Source organism: Dendropsophus ebraccatus, chromosome 1, assembly GCF_027789765.1.
Source record: "Dendropsophus ebraccatus isolate aDenEbr1 chromosome 1, aDenEbr1.pat, whole genome shotgun sequence".
Lineage (NCBI taxonomy): Eukaryota > Metazoa > Chordata > Amphibia > Anura > Hylidae > Dendropsophus > Dendropsophus ebraccatus.
In genome coordinates, this window is record NC_091454.1 from 117,984,711 (window position 1) to 118,003,527 (window position 18,817).

Sequence of the window (18,817 nt, forward strand, 5' to 3'; positions counted from 1 at the left end):
CTGAGTTGGGGATGACGGTGTAGCAGAGCTGAGTTGGGGGGGACAGTGTAGCAGAGCTGAGTTGTGGGGGACGGTGTAGCAGAGCTGAGATGGCACTGACCGAGTAGCAGAGATGAGATGGTGAGTGCCGTGGGTGAAGGTGGTGCCCCATGGCTGATCACGAAGGGGGGGGTGCCACTTGGTGATTGTGCGGTGGAGGGGTTGGGCGGTGATCGCGGGGTCGGGTGCTGCTGGTGATAGGGGGTCGGAGCTTGCCGCGGGCGATCGGGGGGTGGAGCTTGCCACGGGCGTTTGCGAGGGGGGATCTTGCCGCGGGCGATCGCGGGGGGGGGGGGGTAGCTTGCCGCGGGCGATTGCAGGGGGCGGAGCTTGCAGGGGGGGGGGTGCCGCGGGTGAGTGTGGAGGCTATGCTGCGGTTGAGTGAGGGATGCCACGGGTGATGGAAGGGGGGCGGCTGGTTGTGGGGCGGGGGACGGTGTGCCGGGAGGCTCTGGACACGGGGTGAGCTCTGGGCTGGATGTGACCGGGTGGCTGCTGTTAGAGAGGGATGCAGTCACAGCTGCGCTGATCAGTGTCTCCCTCTCTAACAGCAGCCACCCCATCAGTGTTCTCAGTCACTTCACTGTGCTGGGACTGAGGACACGTGATGCCGTCTGGAGGGTGGGGGCCAGGAGCAGGGAGCGTGTCGGGTTGGACTGAGGTCTGATGATTCTCTGCAATCTGTGGGGGTGAATGCAGCTGGATAACAGCAAAACTGTGAATCCTTAATACATTGATATTGGAAAGATGGAAAGCTACGGGTGGGCAACGTATTAATGCAAAAATAATTTTGGGGGGAATAGCCCTTTATTATATCCATTTGTTCTTCCAGAATAGAGAAAAATGCTTTTATTGTATAGTATATAGTCAGAGACTTTCCTGAGCTCCTGAAGTCCAGCAAGCTTTTAGGGTACAAACCCACTTGGCGGGTCTGCAGCGAGTCTCCATGCTGCGTTTTTGCAGCGAGACTCGCTGCAGATCCCGGCCCTATACTTTTAATGGCAGACAAACACGCAGCAGGGATGTACATCCCTGCTGCGAGTTTGTCTGCAGCCCTCCCCATTAACCCCCCGGCCGCCGGAGCTGATACTTCACCTGATCCCGGCTCCGGCGGTTCCCGATGTCTTCAGCAAGCCGGAGGGGGGACCAGGTGAAGTATATGCTCCAGCCAGCCGCCCGCAGCCCCGGCCGCCCGATCCGCCCCCCGCAGGCCCGATCGCCCCCCCCCCCCCCGCAGCCCCGGCCGCCCGATCGCAGCCCCGGCCGCCCGATCGTCCCCCCGCAGCCCCGGCCGCCCGATGTACATCCCTGCTGCGTGTTTGTCTGCCATTAAAAGTATAGGGCCGGGATCTGCAGCGAGTCTCGCTGCAAAAACGCAGCATGGAGACTCGCTGCAGACCCGCCAAGTGGGTTTGTACATTTAGGGTATGTGCATTTCTGCTTGAACTTCTGCCTGTCCCATAGACTCAATGATATTTTGAAGCTCAATCCCCTGTCTGTCTGCACAAAACAACTGACACGCCCGTTGTGTGCACATACCATAACATGTCCTAACTCACCTCCTATACCTGACCTTGCTTTAAACTAAGCTTCCAGATGTCACTAAGGCAGGGGGTGGGGGAGAGAGGAAGCATTCTATCTTACAGCTGGGAATGTGAATTGAGCTGACAGATTCCCTTGAATCTTTTCTCCCAAGTCTATATATCAATCTGCTCAGCCCATTTTGCTCTATAACATGATGCTGAAAAAATTAGACAGCTTGTTCAGTATGACAGGTTACTCTTTAAACCGACTGTACCCACAATCTGCCCCCCCCAAGACCGCTTATACCTTCAGATAGCTGCTTTTAATCCAAGATCTGTCCTGTGGTCCGTTCGGCAGGTCATGCAGTTATTGTCCTATAAAACAACTTTTAAACTTGCAGCCCTGTGTCAGATTGGTGTGGCCTAGAGTGTCTATGCCCTAGGATTGCACCGCCTCTCCGTCCCTCCTCCCTGCCCTCTTCACCATTAGTAATGCCACAGACAGCATTTTTCCTAATCATTACTTGTCTGAAAACTGTACAGATGCCTTAACGATTCAACACATGTGCAGTGTTTAGACAAGTGGTGATTAGGAGAAATGCTACCTGGGGGAATTCCTAATGGTGAAGAGGGCAGGGAGGAGGGACAGAGAGGCAGTGCAAGTCTAAGGCATGGGTTCTCTAGGCCACGCCAATTTGACACAGGGCTGTAAGTTTAAAAGTTGTTTTTTAACCTCTTAAGGACCCATGACGTACCAGTACGTTATGGATCACTGTCACTTAAGGACCCATGACGTACCGGTATGCGGGTCCTTTAAGAGGGCGCCGCGGACCGGCCGCATGCGATCGGGAGAGATGGCCTGCAGAAATACACTGCAGGCCATCTCTCCCCGTCGGCATGGGGGGTCCGAGGACGGCACCGACCGCCATTACTGTAAAAAGTAATGGTGGTCACGGTGCCACTGGCCCGATCGCCGTGAACGGCCGGCCGGTACCGGCTGGCCGTTCACGGCGATCAAAGTCCCCAAAAGTTATAAATACCTGCTCCGGACCTAGCTGAGGGGTCCAGAGCAGGTATTTGTACATTACTCACCTAACCCTTTGTGCATTCCGCAGCTGGCACCCGCCGGCGGACTTATGCAGGCGCGTGTCTCCACCCGTGTCATAGACTCCATGTTATGCACGGGCGGATTCCATTGTCCGTCCAAAGAATGAATATGTTGGACGGAGAGCGGAATCCGCCCGTGCATAGAGTGGAGTCTATGACACGGACTGAGACGCGCGCCCGCATCAGTCCGCCGGTGGGTGCCAGCTGCGGAATGCACAAAGGGTTATCCTTCGCCATTCCGCAGTGTGCACGTACCCTTAGAGTGTATGAAGGAAGGGACACCCGAATCCAGCCCCCAGATGCCCCCACAATGCCCCCCCCCCCATCCTCGGAGTTAGTGGGGAGATCATTCGGAAACTGATCTTCCCACTGCTGGATAAAGGTTACCACCGGTACGGGGATGACTTTTATACCAGCACCCCCTCTTCCGATCCCTCGCTGCCTGAGCTACTGTAGCTTGCGGCACGATCTGAAAATATCAGAAGCAGTAATACCAGCCCTAATATTTAGCAGCCATGGAGCGGACCCAGCGCTTCTGGATATAAAGGACCCCGTATCGCACCAGGGCAACATTTTCCAGGTGACGTCCCCCACACTGGAAAACAGGAGACCCCAGAAGAAGTGCAGAGTGTGGCGTAACAGGGGGATCAGGAGGGACACCATTTTCTAGTGTGACGCCTGTCCTGATCACCCCGGCCTCTGCATACTGGATCGCTCCAAGGCGCACCACACGTCACTGGGGTTCTACATTATCTAAATTCTGTCCCTTATTCCTATTTCAGGGGTCACGTTGATCCGGGGATTATTCTGATTGCCATTATGGAGTCGGGAAGGAATTTTTTCCCAGTGATGAGGCTACTGTTGTCTGCCTTACGAGGGATTTTTGCCTTCCTCTGGATCAACACAGGTTGAATTTGATGGACACCTGTCATTTTCAACCTTATAAACTAATAATTGGCCTAATACCCCCAAATAAATTAGAATTGTCCCTTTTCCCCAGCTAAATAGACATGGCCGCCATTCCCATTACAGGATGCCATGATGCAATTACAAAGCCTCTGTGCGGCCAGGACAGTAGAAACCCCCCACAAGTGACCCCATTCTGAAAACTACACCCCATAAGGAATCTAACAAGGGGGGCAGCGGGTATATGGCCCCCTGGTGACGGCCACATTTGGGACGTGAAAATGAAAAAAAATGGTATTTATTTTCACGGCACATGTTCTACACATGTGCACGTCACCAGTGGGGTCCATATGCTCACTGTACCCCTCGTTAGATTCCTTATGGGGTGTAATTTCCAGAATGGGGTCACTTGTGGGGGGTTTCTACTGTCCTGGCAGCACAGGAGCTTTGTAATTGCGACATGGCCTCCATCCTCCATTCCAGCCTCTAAATGGCGCTCTGTCCCTTTGGTGGCTTGCCCTCTGCCCATATGGCACATTATATCCACATGTGGGGTATTTTCGTACTCAGGGGAAATTACCCTACACGTTTTGCATTTATTTTCTTTTTTAACCCCTTGTGGAAATGGAAAAAAATCAAGGCTAGACCAACATTTAGTGTAATTTTTTTTTAATTTTTACTCTAAATCATTGATCTTGTCATGATTTTTTCATTTTCACAAGAGGCTAAAAGATAAAAAAAAAAAAACCACACAAAATGTGTAGAGCAATTTCCCCTGAGTACGGAAATACCCCACATGTGGACATAAAGCGCCATGCGGGTGCAGGGTAAGCCTCCAAAGAGAAGGAGCGTCATTTGATTTTTTGAGGCTGGAATTGGCTGGAATGGATTTCGAGGGGCCATGTTGCATTTAAAAGGCCCCTGTGTTGCCAAGACAGTTGAAACCCCCAGTTGACCCCATTATGGAAACTACACCCCTCAAGGAATGTAACATGGGGTGTAGTGAGCATATGGACCCCACTGGTGACGGGCACAAATGTGGAACAATGTGGCGTGAAAATGAAATATTACATTTTTTACACTATAATGTTGGTTAAGCCTTGAATTTATCATTTTCACAAGGGGTTAAAAGAGAAAAAAAAAAACACAAAATGTGTAGAGCAATTTCCCCTGAGTCCGTAAATACCCCACATGTGGACATAAAGCGCCATGTGGGCGCAGGGCAAGCCTCCAAAGGGAAGGAGCGCCATTTGGATTTTGGAGGTTGGATTTGGCTAGAATGGATGATGAACGCCATGTCGCATTTACAGAGCCCTGGTGCTGCCAAAACACTGGAAACCCCCCACAAGTGACCTCATTCTGGAAACTACACCCCACAAGGAACCTAACAAGGGGTGCAATGAGGATATGGACCCCTTGATGACGGGCACATTTGTGCCGTGAAAGTGAAAAAATGAAATTTTTCACTTTCACGTCACATTGTTCCACAGTTGTGCCCGTCACCAGTGGGGTCCATATCCTCATTGCACCCCATTTTATAGATTCCTTGAGGGGTGTAGTTTCCAGATTGGGGTCCTAGTGTTTTGGCAGCACCAGGTCTCTGTAAATGCGACGTGGCCCTTGAAATCCATTCCAGTGAAATCCTGCTTCCAAAAGCCAATTGGCGCTCCTTCCCTTTGGAGGCTCGTCCTGCGCCTGCTTGGCACTTTATGTCCACATGTGGGGTATTTCCGTACTCGGGAGAAACTGCGCTACATGTTTTGTGTTTTTTTTTCCTTTTATCCCTTTGTGAAAATGAAAAATTGAAGGCTAGAACAACGTTTTAGTGTAAAAAATACTTTTGTCTTTTTTCACGCCACATTGTTTGGAAAATCTGTGAAGCACCTGTGGGGTCCAAATGCTCACTGCACCCCTTGTTACATTCCTTGAGGGGTGTAGTTTTCTAAATGGTGTCCCTTTAGGGGTGTTTTTTAGGTTTTGGCACCCCAGAGCCTCTGCCAACCTGAAGTGGTACAGTCAGAAATGACCAAATATAACGGAGCCATTGAAATTCACTAGGCGCTCCCTTATATCTGAGGCTTGTGGTTGTGTCAAATAGCGCAATAGGGCCACATATGGGGTATTTCTATAAACTGCAGAAACGGGGCAATAAATATTGGGGTGCATTTCTCTGGTAATAGGTTCATAATTATGAAAAATATTGGAATACAATAAAATCTCTGCACAGAAAATTAAAATTTTCAAATTTCTTACACACTTAGCTTTTATTCTGTGACTCCCCTAAAGGGTTAAAAAACTTTCTGGATATGCTTTTGCAGAGTTTAGGGGGCGCAGTTTCTGAAATGGGGTGCTTTGTGGGGCTTTCTAACACACAGTCCCCTCAAATACACTTTCCCACCTGAACAGGTCCCTAAAAATATCCGATTTTGAAATTTTATGGAAAATTTGGAAATTTGCTGCTAATGTTTTACGCTTTCTATTGTCTAAAAAAAATGAAAGATAGTTTAATAAATGCCGCCAACATAAAGTAGACATGTTGCTAATGCTATTTAATATATAATTTGGGTATATTCACACGAACAGGCTCGCAGCGAGAATCTCGCTGCGAGCCCGGCAGTTCCCATACACTACATACTTGCTGCGGTCTAAACGACCGCAGCGAGTATGTAATTCTGCCGCCCTTAACCCCTTCTGCTCCCGTCCGGCTCCCCCGCTGTAAGCATACATTACCTCTCTCCTCGCTGCACGGGTCCGGCGTCCTGCTCTCCCGTCCGGCCAATCAGTGGCTGCGGCTGGGCAACACACTGATTGGCCGGACGGGAGAGCAGGACGCCGGACCCGGGCAGCGAGGAGAGGTAATGTATGCTTAAAGGGGGGGAGCCGGGAGGGAGCAGAAGGGGTTAAGGGCGGTAGAATTACATACTCGCTGCGGTCGTTTAGACCGCAGCAAGTATGTAGTGTATGGGAACTGCCAGGACCTGCCGGGCTCGCAGCGAGATTCTCGCTGCGAACCCGTTCGTGTGAATATACCCTTTATGTGGTATAACCATTTTCTGTATAAGCAGAAAAGTTTTAAAGTTGGAAAAATGCATTTTTTCACAATTTTTCACGCTATTTTTTGTTTTTTTTTCATAAAGATTCGTTATTAGTATCGACTCCAATTTACTAGAAATGTGAAGTACAATATGTCACGAGAAAACAATCTCAGAATTGTCCGGATAGGTAAAAGCATCCCGAAGTTATTAATGAATAAAGTGACACAGGTCATATTTATAAAATTTGCTCCGGTCCTTAAGGCCATTTCAGGCTCTGTCCTTAAGGGGTTAAGACAATAACTGCATCACCTGCTGAACAGACCACAGGACAGATCTTGAATTAAAAGCAGCTATCCGAAGGTGCAAGCAGTTTGGGGGAGTCAGATTGTGGGTACAGAGTCGCTTTAAAGGGGTATTTCCAGCTCATCTGATGGCTTTCTAGCCTGTTTGTGACAATCAGAGGTGGTCAGAAGCACAATTTGGATAACTCAAATTACTTTACTAGAAATTGTGCAAAAGGCATAGCCCTTTTTTATGTAATTCCTGAAGGCATCCTTTCAAAAAAGGTGCCAACATAAATGCCAGATCATACTGGCAGCGGACCCATCCAGACCATACTTCTGTGTGTAGAAAATTACCTAAATGGGGTCACTAGTTGACTGCATCTGGGCCATTAAACTGATGGGTTCTCTTACAGTACACTATTGTATATTTCAGCATACCATTCTGTCAGGATGATGATGTACACCTATGACATGCTGAGTACATACAGTGTTTTGAGATGAATGTAACAGCACAGACCTATAAAAAAAATGTTCCAGAATTTTTTTTCCCATTTGAAATACAATTATTTATTAAAATAGACAGGACAGAGAGTACACATCAAAAAATCAAAAGCAGTTGTTAACATTTTAAATTTTTTTTTGCCTGTGGCGTCCTCGGGTACCGCTCCCGTCGCATCTTCTGAACTCCCATCGCATCTCTTCTCAGCAGTGACTGGCTAAGTGGGCTGTCATTGACGAGACAAGTCTGTTCAGCAGGGGAGCCACAGGGAGAATCCAGGGAAACTTGGATAGGTAACAATAGGATCTTTATTATGTTCTATTTAAGGGCAGCAATATGTAAAAACTATTTAAATGGCTAGAGTACCCCTTTAAGTGGGGAAGAAAGGAAAGATAATGCAATTGTGCCATTTGTTTTTGAACATTTTGTTCCTGTATTCACTTCTATAAGGGTGCCTTCGTGTGTACCACTGTGTTTCACTGAGAAATCTGGTGTGATACTCAGTACCATTTAAAAATATTAAGCAAATCCAGGTTAAAGTGAATTTATAAGCACAAGTACTGACATAATTTTTCTATAATCAACAGCTGTGCTGATTCTAGCAGTGCCATTCCTTTACAGATTCGCTGCCCATTTCTTCAGATAGGTCTGCTTTTCCATATATTCTAATTGCCAGGAGACTGGACCACGCTCCCAGTGCACCAATATCTTCTCACATGAATAGAAATGAGGCGTAACAGTCATAGTAGGAGATATTGGTGCACTGAAATTAACACGTGTATGTAACATTTTCCCAGCATAAAATTAGATATTATAGTTAATAATTATTTTTGACAGTGGCATTTAAATGGTAATAGCAGCCGGGGACCGCAGCTATTAGCCAGTGTGGCCCGATCACACTGGCTAATAGGCGCAGTCTCCTGCTGCTATGGCGCTGCATAGAGAGGGCTTGCTTCATTAGCCCTCTCTGTACATCCCTCAATCTATGATGATGTCCCTGGATGTCAAAATGGGTAAAGCAAAATTAAATGGGTTAAACAAATTAATTATGATAGTTGGGCAGGTTGGGATGGTTTGGTTTGCAAGAAAGACAACAGTCTCTTTTCTAAGAACTTTGTGAATTCTGCTTAAATAACTGAAAATCATCAAATACATTTAGTTTCATGTGCATTAAAATCTAAACAGAATATATTTCAACACCGTGGCACCGAGACACCGCGGCTCTAACTAAAATCGCATTAGAGTCCAGTTTTGAAGGCAAGACTATATGAAAGTTTGTGAAAGTTAAGTAAATGGTGTTTGGGCTGAAAGACTGCTACATAGGATAAAATGAAATTACTATGAAATTGCAGTAAGTTCATCTGTTATTTATCTTCACATTCCCATCCTTGATCAGTCATTACATAGATCTCATTTCAAGTGTTTTTTTTAGATGCGCACTCCCGCAAAAAAATTTCTTTCAAATCAACTGGTGTTAGAAAGTTATATAGATTTTGCATTTACTTCTGTATAAAAAGCTCAAGTCTTCCAGTACCAGCTGCTATTTGCTCTATAGGAAGCCGTGTTTTCTTTCCTGTCTGACACAGTGCTCTCTGTTGCCTCCTCTGTCCATAATAGGAACTGTCCAAAGCAGGATATGTTTTCGTGAGGAGGGAAGAGAGTTGACAGAAGTAGGACAGTATGCTACCACCCTGTACATCCTCTTTAACCTGAACCGACGGATCGATCGGCGCCGGCACCGCGGTCCGTTTTTCAGACCGCCGCCCGGTTCCCATGTATGGCGCCGTTCGATCCAGCGGTACCGGCCGGTGCTGAAGCACTGGAGGTCGGCCGGGCCGCCCCCAGTGGGAGGGAATTCCCTCCCCCGTATGACGCTGCTCCATTCATTCTAAGCGAGCCGTGTCATACAGGGGAGGGAATTCGGCTGGTACCGCTGGATCGAACGGCGCCATACACGGGAACCGGCCCGCGGTCCGATAAACGGACCGCGGCATCGGCTTCCCCGTGTCGGCGCTGATCGATCCGTAGGTTCAGGTTAAAGAGGATGTACCGGGTGGTATATCCTCTTTAGGTTACAAACCCACTTGCCGGATCTGCAGCGAGTCTCCTTGCTGCGTTTTTGCAGGGAGACTCACTGCAGATCCCGGCCCTATACTTTCAATAGCAGAGAAACTCGCAGCAGGGATGTACATCCCTGCTGCGATTTTGTCTGCAGCCCGCCCCATTAACCCCTCGGCCACCGGACATTATACATTACCCGGTCCCCGTTCCTGCTTGCTTCGGGGCTCCCGGTGTCTTCACGGCCCGCCCGGCCAATCAGTGCGCTGCGGCGGGGCAGTGCACTGATTGGCCGGGCGGAACGTGCCGGGAGCCACTGAAGCAAGCAGGAGCCGGGATCAGGTAATGTATATCCTGCCCGCCCCCCTGCAGCCCCGATCGCCCCCAGCCCCCGGCCGCACGATCGCCCCCAGCCCCCGGCCGCACGATCACCCGCAGCCCCCGGCCGCACGAGCGCCCACTGGGGGCAATCGTGCGGTCGGGGGCTGCAGGGCTGCAGGCGATCGTGCGGCCGGGGGCTGCGGGGCGATCGTGCGGCCGGGGGCTGCGGGGCTGGGGGCGATCGTGCGGCCGGGGGCTGCGGGGCTGGGGGCGATCGTGCGGCTGGGGGCGATCGTGCGGCCGGGGGCTGCGGGCGATCGTGCGGCCGGGGGCGGGGGGCGATCGTGCGGCCGGGGGCTGCGGGCGATCGTGCGGCCGGGGGCTGGGGGCGATCGTGCGGCCGGGGGCTGGGGGCGATCGGGGCTGCAGGGGGGCGGGCAGGATATACATTACCTGATCCCGGCTCCTGCTTGCTTCAGCGGCTCCCGGCACGTTCCGCCCGGCCAATCAGTGCGCTGCCCTGCCGCAGCGCACTGATTGGCCGGGCGGGCCGTGAAGACACCGGGAGCCCCGAAGCAAGCAGGAACGGGGACCGGGTAATGTATAATGTCTGGCGGCCGGGGGGTTAATGGGGCGGGCTGCAGACAAAATCGCAGCAGGGATGTACATCCCTGCTGCGAGTTTCTCTGCTACTGAAAGTATAGGGCCGGGATCTGCAGCGAGTCTCCCTGCAAAAACGCAGCAAGGAGACTCGTTGCAGATCCGGCAAGTGGGTTTGTAACCTTAAGCTGAACACCAAGTTTTAGAAGTCTGCACCCATATGAAGGAAGCCACAAGGGATTGGGCAGTGGAAAGGGGAAGGGATATGTTCAGGGTCTTTGATTTTTGTATGTTTTTCTTTTAATTGGCTAGGGACTGGTATTTAGAAAGCTCAGAAAATAAATTTGGGAGGGAAATGGTCAAGTTGGAGAATAAGAAAAGGATGTTGTTCGAATATGCAGCAACCTTGTGGTTGTGCCCCTTAAAGAGACACCAGAGATAAGAATGTAATTACAAATCTATATAACTTTCTGAAACCAGTTGATTTGAAAGGATTTTTTGGTCCTGCTGTAGTACCCCCTTAATAGCAATGTTGGTCTTTGAAATGTCTTAGTTGTTCCAGTTGCTGTGCTGTTATGTTCTAGTAAAGAATAATCACAGACTTCGCTCTAGTTTGCTTGTCTTTACGGATTCAATTTCATTTGGTCCCAATTGGTCCTCTGAGGAATTAAAAGGACCGGGGTTAGCTCATTGTGGTCTCATATGAGCTGGAGGGTTTGCAGTCTTTATTATCATCATCATATTTCTCTAGTGTAGAAAGGATAAAACATAAGTTTAGCATATAAAAAACTAGTGGTAAAATATATGAGTGACGATCAATGGAAACAATTTAAGACTGCTGTTAGTTAAATGAATATTCCCATCTTAACTAACATAGTTAAACGTGTAGGGCATATAAAGTTACATATTTTCCATTTACCTCCTCCTCTTTTCTTCCTCTTGTAGACAGATCGTTGTCGACCAATCAACACTCTGCTCTAAATGCAGTTGTCTGGCTGATATATATACATAAAGTCATGGCTAAAAGTATTGACACCCCTTAAAATTGTTACAGAAAATGAAGTATTTTTCAGCTTCCTGACACCAGGCCTTACATTTTGACCCAAAATCCTTTGCTAGTCTTTCCTTGACTAGCAAAAACCTTTAGTGCCAGGGGAGGCAAAACAACCCCAAAACATCTTCGTACCTACAGTAAAATATGGTGGAGGTTCATTGTTCTTTTCTTAGTAGGACTCATTCCATTTTCAGTAAACAGTAGAATCATGTGCTTTAACAAAAAGCTCTATTTCGGTCTCATCTGTCCGCAAGGCATTTTCCCAGAAGGATTCTAGGTTTATGTGTCAGCAGTGGGGTCCTCCTGGTTCTCCTGCTATAGTGTTTCATTTCATTCAAATATTCATGGATAGGTTGCACTGACATTTATATACACTGAGCCTGCAAGACAGCTTGAATTTTTTGGAACTTGATTGGGACTGCTTATCCACCATCCAGACTATCCTGCGTTATTTCAACACCGCGGCACCGAGACACTGCGGCTCTAACTGAAATCGCATTAGAGTCCAGTTTTGAAGGTAAGATTATATGAAAGTTTGTGAAAGTTAAGCAAATGGTGTTTGGGCTGAAAGACTGCTACATAGGATAAAACCCCATACTACGAAATTGCAGTAAGTTCATCTGTTATTTATCTTCACATTCCCATCCTTGATTAGTCATTACTAGAGATGAGCGAACCTCGAGCATGCTCAAGTCCATCCGAACCCGAACGATCGGCATTTGATTAGCGGTGGCTGCTGAAGTTTGTGGCCTCCCTTGTTTGCCGCCTGACCCTGACCATATTGCTTGTACTTTGACTACTTCTTATTTTGTACTTTTGCTGCCCGATTGTTGTAATCCGAACTGTTTACTATTCTTTATTGTGTTTGTCTGTCTTGTTCTGTGTGTATCTATACTAGTATAGGGAACGTCTTTGTGGTTGTCCACGGCTGCCTAGGGCCGTTTGAGGCAAGTAGGTAAGGGACAGTTGGTGGGTTCAGCGTCAGGGCTCACTGTCTTGTCTTGTCCCTGTCGTCTGGTTCCTGACAGCTGCTATTTGCTTTATAGGAAGCCATGTTTTCTTTCCTCTCTGACACAGTGCTATCCTGCGTTGCAGCCTTTTATCTCATTTTCTCTTTTGTCTGAGTGCAGGGAGATTAGCTACAGTTCTATGGGTTGTAAACTTCCTGATTATATTGCACACCGTGGACAAAGGTGCATCAAGATTCCTGGAGATGTATCCTTGTATCCTTGAGATTATTGATATTTTTACACAACTTTGGTTGTCAACTCCTCAGAAAGTTGTCATCTCCCCTTTTTGTTCTCCACACATAGTGTGGCGCACACAGACACACAATGCAAAGATTAAGTCACCTTCTCCCCGTTTTGTATAGTTTCAGGTATGATTTTTATATTGATTGCCCTGATCTGTTACTTGCCATAGGTGAGTTTGAATGAGCATCACTTTCTTGAAACAAAGTCGTTTACCCACAATTTTAAAAAGGTGGCAATGGTTTTGTACAGCCCATTTTGGTGTATTGCATAAAATTATATAGTTTATTTTTTTCCCTTTGTTGTTGTGTTGTTTCATTACACACAAAGAAAACAAACAAGTGTATAACAAAACAGGTGTGATTGCAAAAGATTTCTAAGCGAAATACTTAATTTTCTGGAATTTTTTTTAGAGCAGGGTAGTGGTCGGTAACTTAGACAACAAGCTGTCAACAATGGAGGGAAAGAATGGACATATCAGGAGAAAAGGTTGCAAATCAGGACAATGTATTAATGTATTCGCAAAATTATGACATGATGAGCCCAACAAGTTTACCTATACTAATTGAGATGGGAATTCCCCTTTACATTAAAATCTGGCTAAAAGCAAATGTGTTTTCTAGGACTTAAAATATCGGTGTTGGATCAGTAGTGGTTAGATATGAGCGAACCTGGAGCATGCTCGAGTCCATCCGAACTCGAACTTTCGGCATTTGATTAGCGGGGGCTGCTGAAGTTAGATAAAACTCTAAGGCTATGTGAAAAACATGGATATAGTCATTGGCTGCATCCATGTTTTCCAGACAACCTTAGAGCTTTATCCAACTTCAGCAGCCACCGCTAATTAAATGCCAAACGATCGGGTTCGGATGGACTCGAGCATGCTTGAGGTTCGCTCATCTCTAGTTGTGGTCTGACACAAAGAACCTCTGCGAATCAGCACAATGAAGGAGTAACCAACTGATGGTACTTTTACACGGAGCAATAATTCGCCCGATCGCACAATTAACGATTTAGAATGAACAATGTTTTTTTCATAACGATCAGCGTTTACACGGAACGATACATCGTACGGAAGAATCGTTTTGCGATCGCTATCTCATACATAGGTAAAATCGTTGAAAGACTGTTTACATGGAACGATCTGCAAATTTTTTGCAAACGATCAACGACGATTTGAGAAGTTGTTGAAAGATTAAAATGAACGATTTCTCGCTTGATCGTTCACTGCATTTACACGTACGATTATCGTTCAAATTCGATCGTTATAGTGCAAATTGGAACGATAAATCGTTCCGTGTAAAACCACCATGAGCTGCAGTACCAGTACCATCAATACAGACAAGATGCTTTGCTTATCTACACAATTGATGGAGCTCATGGGAGTACCAACTGGGTTGGGCCCATCACTTTTACCATTACTTTTGGCAAAACAATTAGGCCTTATTCACACGTTCCGTAATTTACGGATCCGTATTTCCGTATCCGAGTTAGTGCACATTGAAGTCTATTGGGCTATTCACACAATCAGTAGCAGAAATGGATGAAAATCAATCCGTAAAAAAAAAAAGGACATGCCCTAGTAGGGACCCGATGCGGACCCAGATTTTTTCACGGATGCTCTCATTGACAGCAATTGTCTACGGATTGTTTGCGGATTGCAACATGTTTGGCATCCGTATTTCCGTTAAAAAATATGGATAACTCATGCTCCTATTTGCACAGCAGTATATAGAAGTGCTGGGATCTATAGTTCTCCGGATCTCTGTTGCTGCACACCGTATGCCGATTGTAGCAGAATCCTATCGTGTGCCGATTATAGCAGAATCAGTAGACGAATGTATTAAGGCAGTGTTGGTGATGGTATATCAGAGAGCTGGGATCTGTAGTACTCCACAAGGTGAAGACCATACAGAAGGGTGCCTGCTCGGAACATTGCATACTTTATATTGTGCCGAATTTAGCTGACAGGCCATTCATTCACTGCTCACAGTCTCTTAATTGATTCATTGATACTTTCCTAACCACATAGTAAACACCAATTTATTGAGCTAATTGGTAATGATGATTGGCAGCTGGGCTACAAAGGTACAAGTACCAATTACCTCAATAAATTGGGGTGTTCATTGTAAACACCCCAATTTATTGAGGTAATTAGTACTTGTACCTTTGTAGCCCAGCTGCCAATCATCATTACCAATTAGCTCAATAAATTGGTGTTTACTATGTGGTTAGGAAAGTATCAATGAATCAATTAAGAGCACTGATGGCAGAACGGCACAGGAGGATCGCATAGGAGATCGCATCCTTACCGCAGGAGGGGTCTGATGCCGCCGGAGGGGGTCTGATGCCGCAGAGGGGGTCTGATGATGCAGGAGGGGGTCTGATGCCGCCGCAGAGGGGGTCTGATGATGCCGCAGGAGGGGGTCTGATGCCGCAGAGGGGGTCTGATGCAGCCGCAGGAGGGGGTCTGATGCCGCAGAGGGGGTCTGATGCCGCAGAGGGGGTCTGATGCCGCAGAGGGGGTCTGATGCAGCCGCAGGAGGGGGTCTGATGCAGCCGCAGGAGGGGGTCTGATGCAGCCGCAGGAGGGGGTCTGATGCCGCAGAGGGGGTCTGATGCAGCCGCAGGAGGGGGTCTGATGCCGCAGAGGGGGTCTGATGCCGCAGAGGGGGTCAGAGGGGGTCTGATGCCGCAGAGGGGGTCTGATGCCGCAGAGGGGGTCTGATGCAGCCGCAGGAGGGGGTCTGATGCCGCAGAGGGGGTCTGATGCCGCAGAGGGGGTCTGCCATTCATTCACTGCTCAGTTGAAGTCTGGTCCAGCAACGGATGGAATACGGATGTCCAATCCGCAATTTCTCACGGGTTGTTTCAGGACCAGAAAAAAAATACTGAACGTGTGCATAAGGCCTTAAACAAATAATCTTAACCAATAAATCACTTACACTTAAAGTGTCACCGTCGATATAATTTTCAAAATCGAAATCAACAGGGGATGTAAAATAAAGCATGTTTGCAATTTACATTCATTATTTTTGTTTAGTTATCATGCTTTAAAACGAAGCTTTACTTACTTGTATCCAGGTCCAGTCTCCTGAAGGCAGAGAGACTAAGGCTGGGTTCACACTGCGTTTTTGCAATCCGTTTTTTTGCAAAAAAAAGCATGAAAAAACGGATGCATTTGTGTGCATCCGTTTTGATCCGTTTTTCCATTGACTTCCATTGTAAAAAAAAAAAAACCAGATCTGTTTTTTTTAACGGACACAAAAATAGTGTCAGCTACGTTTTTGTGTCCATCAAAAAAAACGGATCCGTTTTGATCTGTTTTTTTACAATGGAAGTCAATGAAAAAACGGATGCACACAAATGCATCCGTTTTTTCCATCCTTTTATTTGCAAAAAAACGAATGAAAAAACGGATTGCAAAAACGCAGTGTGAACCCAACCTAAATGCAGGGGGTCCTGTTCGTCTGCATGCTCACAGAAAAGGCAGTCATTTGATTGATGGACGCATTGAGCTGTGACACTCTGTACGGGCAAGGACTTCCTGTGTTTAGTCTTTTTTTTTTTTCAACCAGCACAAGACTAAAAAGCTGCCTTCAGAAGACTGAACCTGTCTGTTACAAAGCATAACTAAAAAAAAATAATGTAAATTGCTAACTTATTATTTGCTTTTCTTTTTCTGCTATGTTTTATGATATATGTAGAAACACAGTAATCTTACCTCTTCCTGTTAATTTTGCAGGTTTCCGTTCTTTTAAATCTTTCATTTCGACTAGATGGCTAGACTCTTGCATATGTGTTATCTAAAAGAAAAAATGTTTTTAGTAAATGTACAAGAAAAATGTAAACATACAACCATTTTACAGTGCTTAGCTTTTTTTTCTCAACAGGCAAATTGAAAGGTAAAGCAATGAGAAAAATGGCAACAAACGAATATGCAATATATAATTTATATCCATTTTCACTTAATTATGTGTGTCTCCCAGTTTAATAATATATCTTCTTGACCTGTGCTAGAAATAATGATTTATTGTTAATTAGTTACTGTACTTTGTTTAGTATATTATACATTTTACTCAGAAGGTAGGAATTTCTTGGATAGCTGTTGTTAAAGCGACTCTGTACCCACAATCTGACCCTTCAAACCACTTGTACCTTCGGATAGCTGCTTTTAATCCAAGATCTGTCCTGGGGTCCGTTCGGCAGGTGATGCAGTTATTGTCCAAAAAAAATACTTTCAAATTTGAAGCCTGTGCCAAACAGGAGTATCTGTGCCCTAACTTTGCCCAGTGGCGTAGCTACCATAGAGGCAGGGTAGGCATTTGCTATGGGGCCCGTGCAAGAGGGGGGGCCCGGGGGGAAGATTGTAAGAGTGTGTGTCCTTCTGCTTAACCCCTTATGTACTGCAGTAAGTGACCCAATGTTTACTTACATGCTGCAACACAAAAAAGGTTAACAAGCAGAAGACAGATATCTGCTTAACTGCTCTAATAACCTCTGACCTCTGTTCTCCAGCTGTGAAGTAGGAAAGGAAAATGTGCAGAGCTTCGTGCAGAGGTCAGGGGTTATCAGGGCATGAGCAGTAAAGCAGATATCTCTTTGTCTTCTGAACTTTGGGTCACTTACACACTTCAGTACATAAGGGGTTAAGCAGAAGGTAGTCTGCTCATGCATCTATGTATTTAACCATGAGGGCTCCTAATTAGGGATGGTCCGAAACTGCCGAGGTTCGGGTTCGTATGAACCCGAACGCTCGGCATTCGATTCCCGCTGTCTGCCCGCTCAATGCAGCGGGTGGATACAGTGGGAGGACCGCCTGGAAAACTGGGATACAGCCTATGGTTATGGCTGTATCCCAGTTTTCCAGGCGCTCCTCCCGCTTTATCCACCCTCTCCACGGAGCGGGCAGACAGCGGGAATCATTGCCGACAGTTCGGGTTCGTACGTACTCATAATGGGCCCTTATAGGTAAAAACAGTGGACTGTCATAGCAAGCAGCCGTTGGCTCTCTGCTCTGCCAGTCACTCTTGTGGCTGCAGCCAGGAACATCACAGAGCATATACTAATATATATATATATATATATATATATATATATATAGAGAGAGAGAGAGAGAGAGAGAGAGTGTCTTGTGGGGAGGGGGAGGGGGTGGGGCCCTTAAATTGTTTTGCTATGAGGCCCTGTGATTGTGCAAAGTTGGGGCACAGATACTCCCGTTTGGCACGGGGCTTCAAGTTTAAAAGTATTTTTTTAGGACAATAACTGCATCACCTGCCGAACGGACCCCAGGACAGATCTTGGATTAAAAGCAGCTATCCAAAGGTATAAGTGGTTTGAGGGGGGCGGTCAGATTGTGGGTACAGAGTCGCTTTAAGTTTGTAACTTCAACAATAAAAAAGTCCCAGTTTTTGTAAACGTTAATCCCACATCGGCTTACCATATCTAGCACACTGGTGGTCCTGCAGCTCTTTTTCTGTTTTTGTATATGCAAAACAGCATCATGGATAGAAAGGAAGCAGACGTCTGTCTTGATTGTATTATTGAAAAAACCACAACTTTCCAACTGTCTGAAAACATTATCTATTAAGTAAAAGAGTGATAAAGAAATATAATAGATCGCTTGTGTGTAACTGAAAGCAACAGATACTATATAACTTATTTCAATAACCTTTTGGGCATTGCTGGAGAGGGAGTTGGATGTTTACTAATGTTTAAAGTGATACTGTCACCCACCTCCCCTATGTGCATATCTCCGCCCCTTCCACAAGCTTAGATGCTGCATATTCGAATATACCTGTATAAAACTTGTCTGTGTCTTTTTACCTGCTTCAAAATCACTTCATTTTATTGGATGACAGTATCACCTAGACGGGGCTCCACAGCAGTTGGGCGCCCCTCTCCCAAGAGAGAGATGGAGAGGAAAGAAAGAAACTAGGCAAGAAGTGGCGCCTCAAGTGATACAGCAGACAATTGTCAGGGAAGGTGGATTTATAGATTTAAGGCTCCCCTTGAGGCCACTTGGGCTTTGTGCATATCACCCCAAACTCTGGGGTACAGATGGTACACACTCAAGGGCTGTAAAAAGCTAGCTAAGGTACTGAAGGGGTCAGTGAGGACGTGAAGCCTCACTAAATTGCC

The 18,817-nt window shown here is 46.7% G+C and overlaps 1 protein-coding gene across 7 annotated transcripts in view; it reads right to left on the bottom strand.

The window, feature by feature from the left end:
• Positions 1-10,563: 10,563 nt before the first annotated feature.
• The window catches only part of LOC138776414 (pendrin-like), a 112,725-nt gene continuing 104,471 nt past the window's right edge, over positions 10,564-18,817 (bottom strand). For 4 of the 7 annotated variants that reach the window (XM_069956125.1, XM_069956130.1, XM_069956124.1 and 1 more), the window contains 3 exons: positions 18,117-18,242; positions 16,401-16,482; positions 10,564-11,119 (listed from right to left, as the gene is read on the bottom strand). In XM_069956125.1, coding sequence (XP_069812226.1) covers positions 11,055-11,119; positions 16,401-16,482; positions 18,117-18,242 — 273 coding nt within the window. In that variant the 3' untranslated portion in view covers positions 10,564-11,054. Of the gene's footprint in view, positions 11,120-16,400; positions 16,483-18,116; positions 18,260-18,817 lie in introns of those variants that run through there. The other 3 variants (XM_069956128.1, XM_069956126.1, XM_069956129.1) reach the window with 2 other exon arrangements.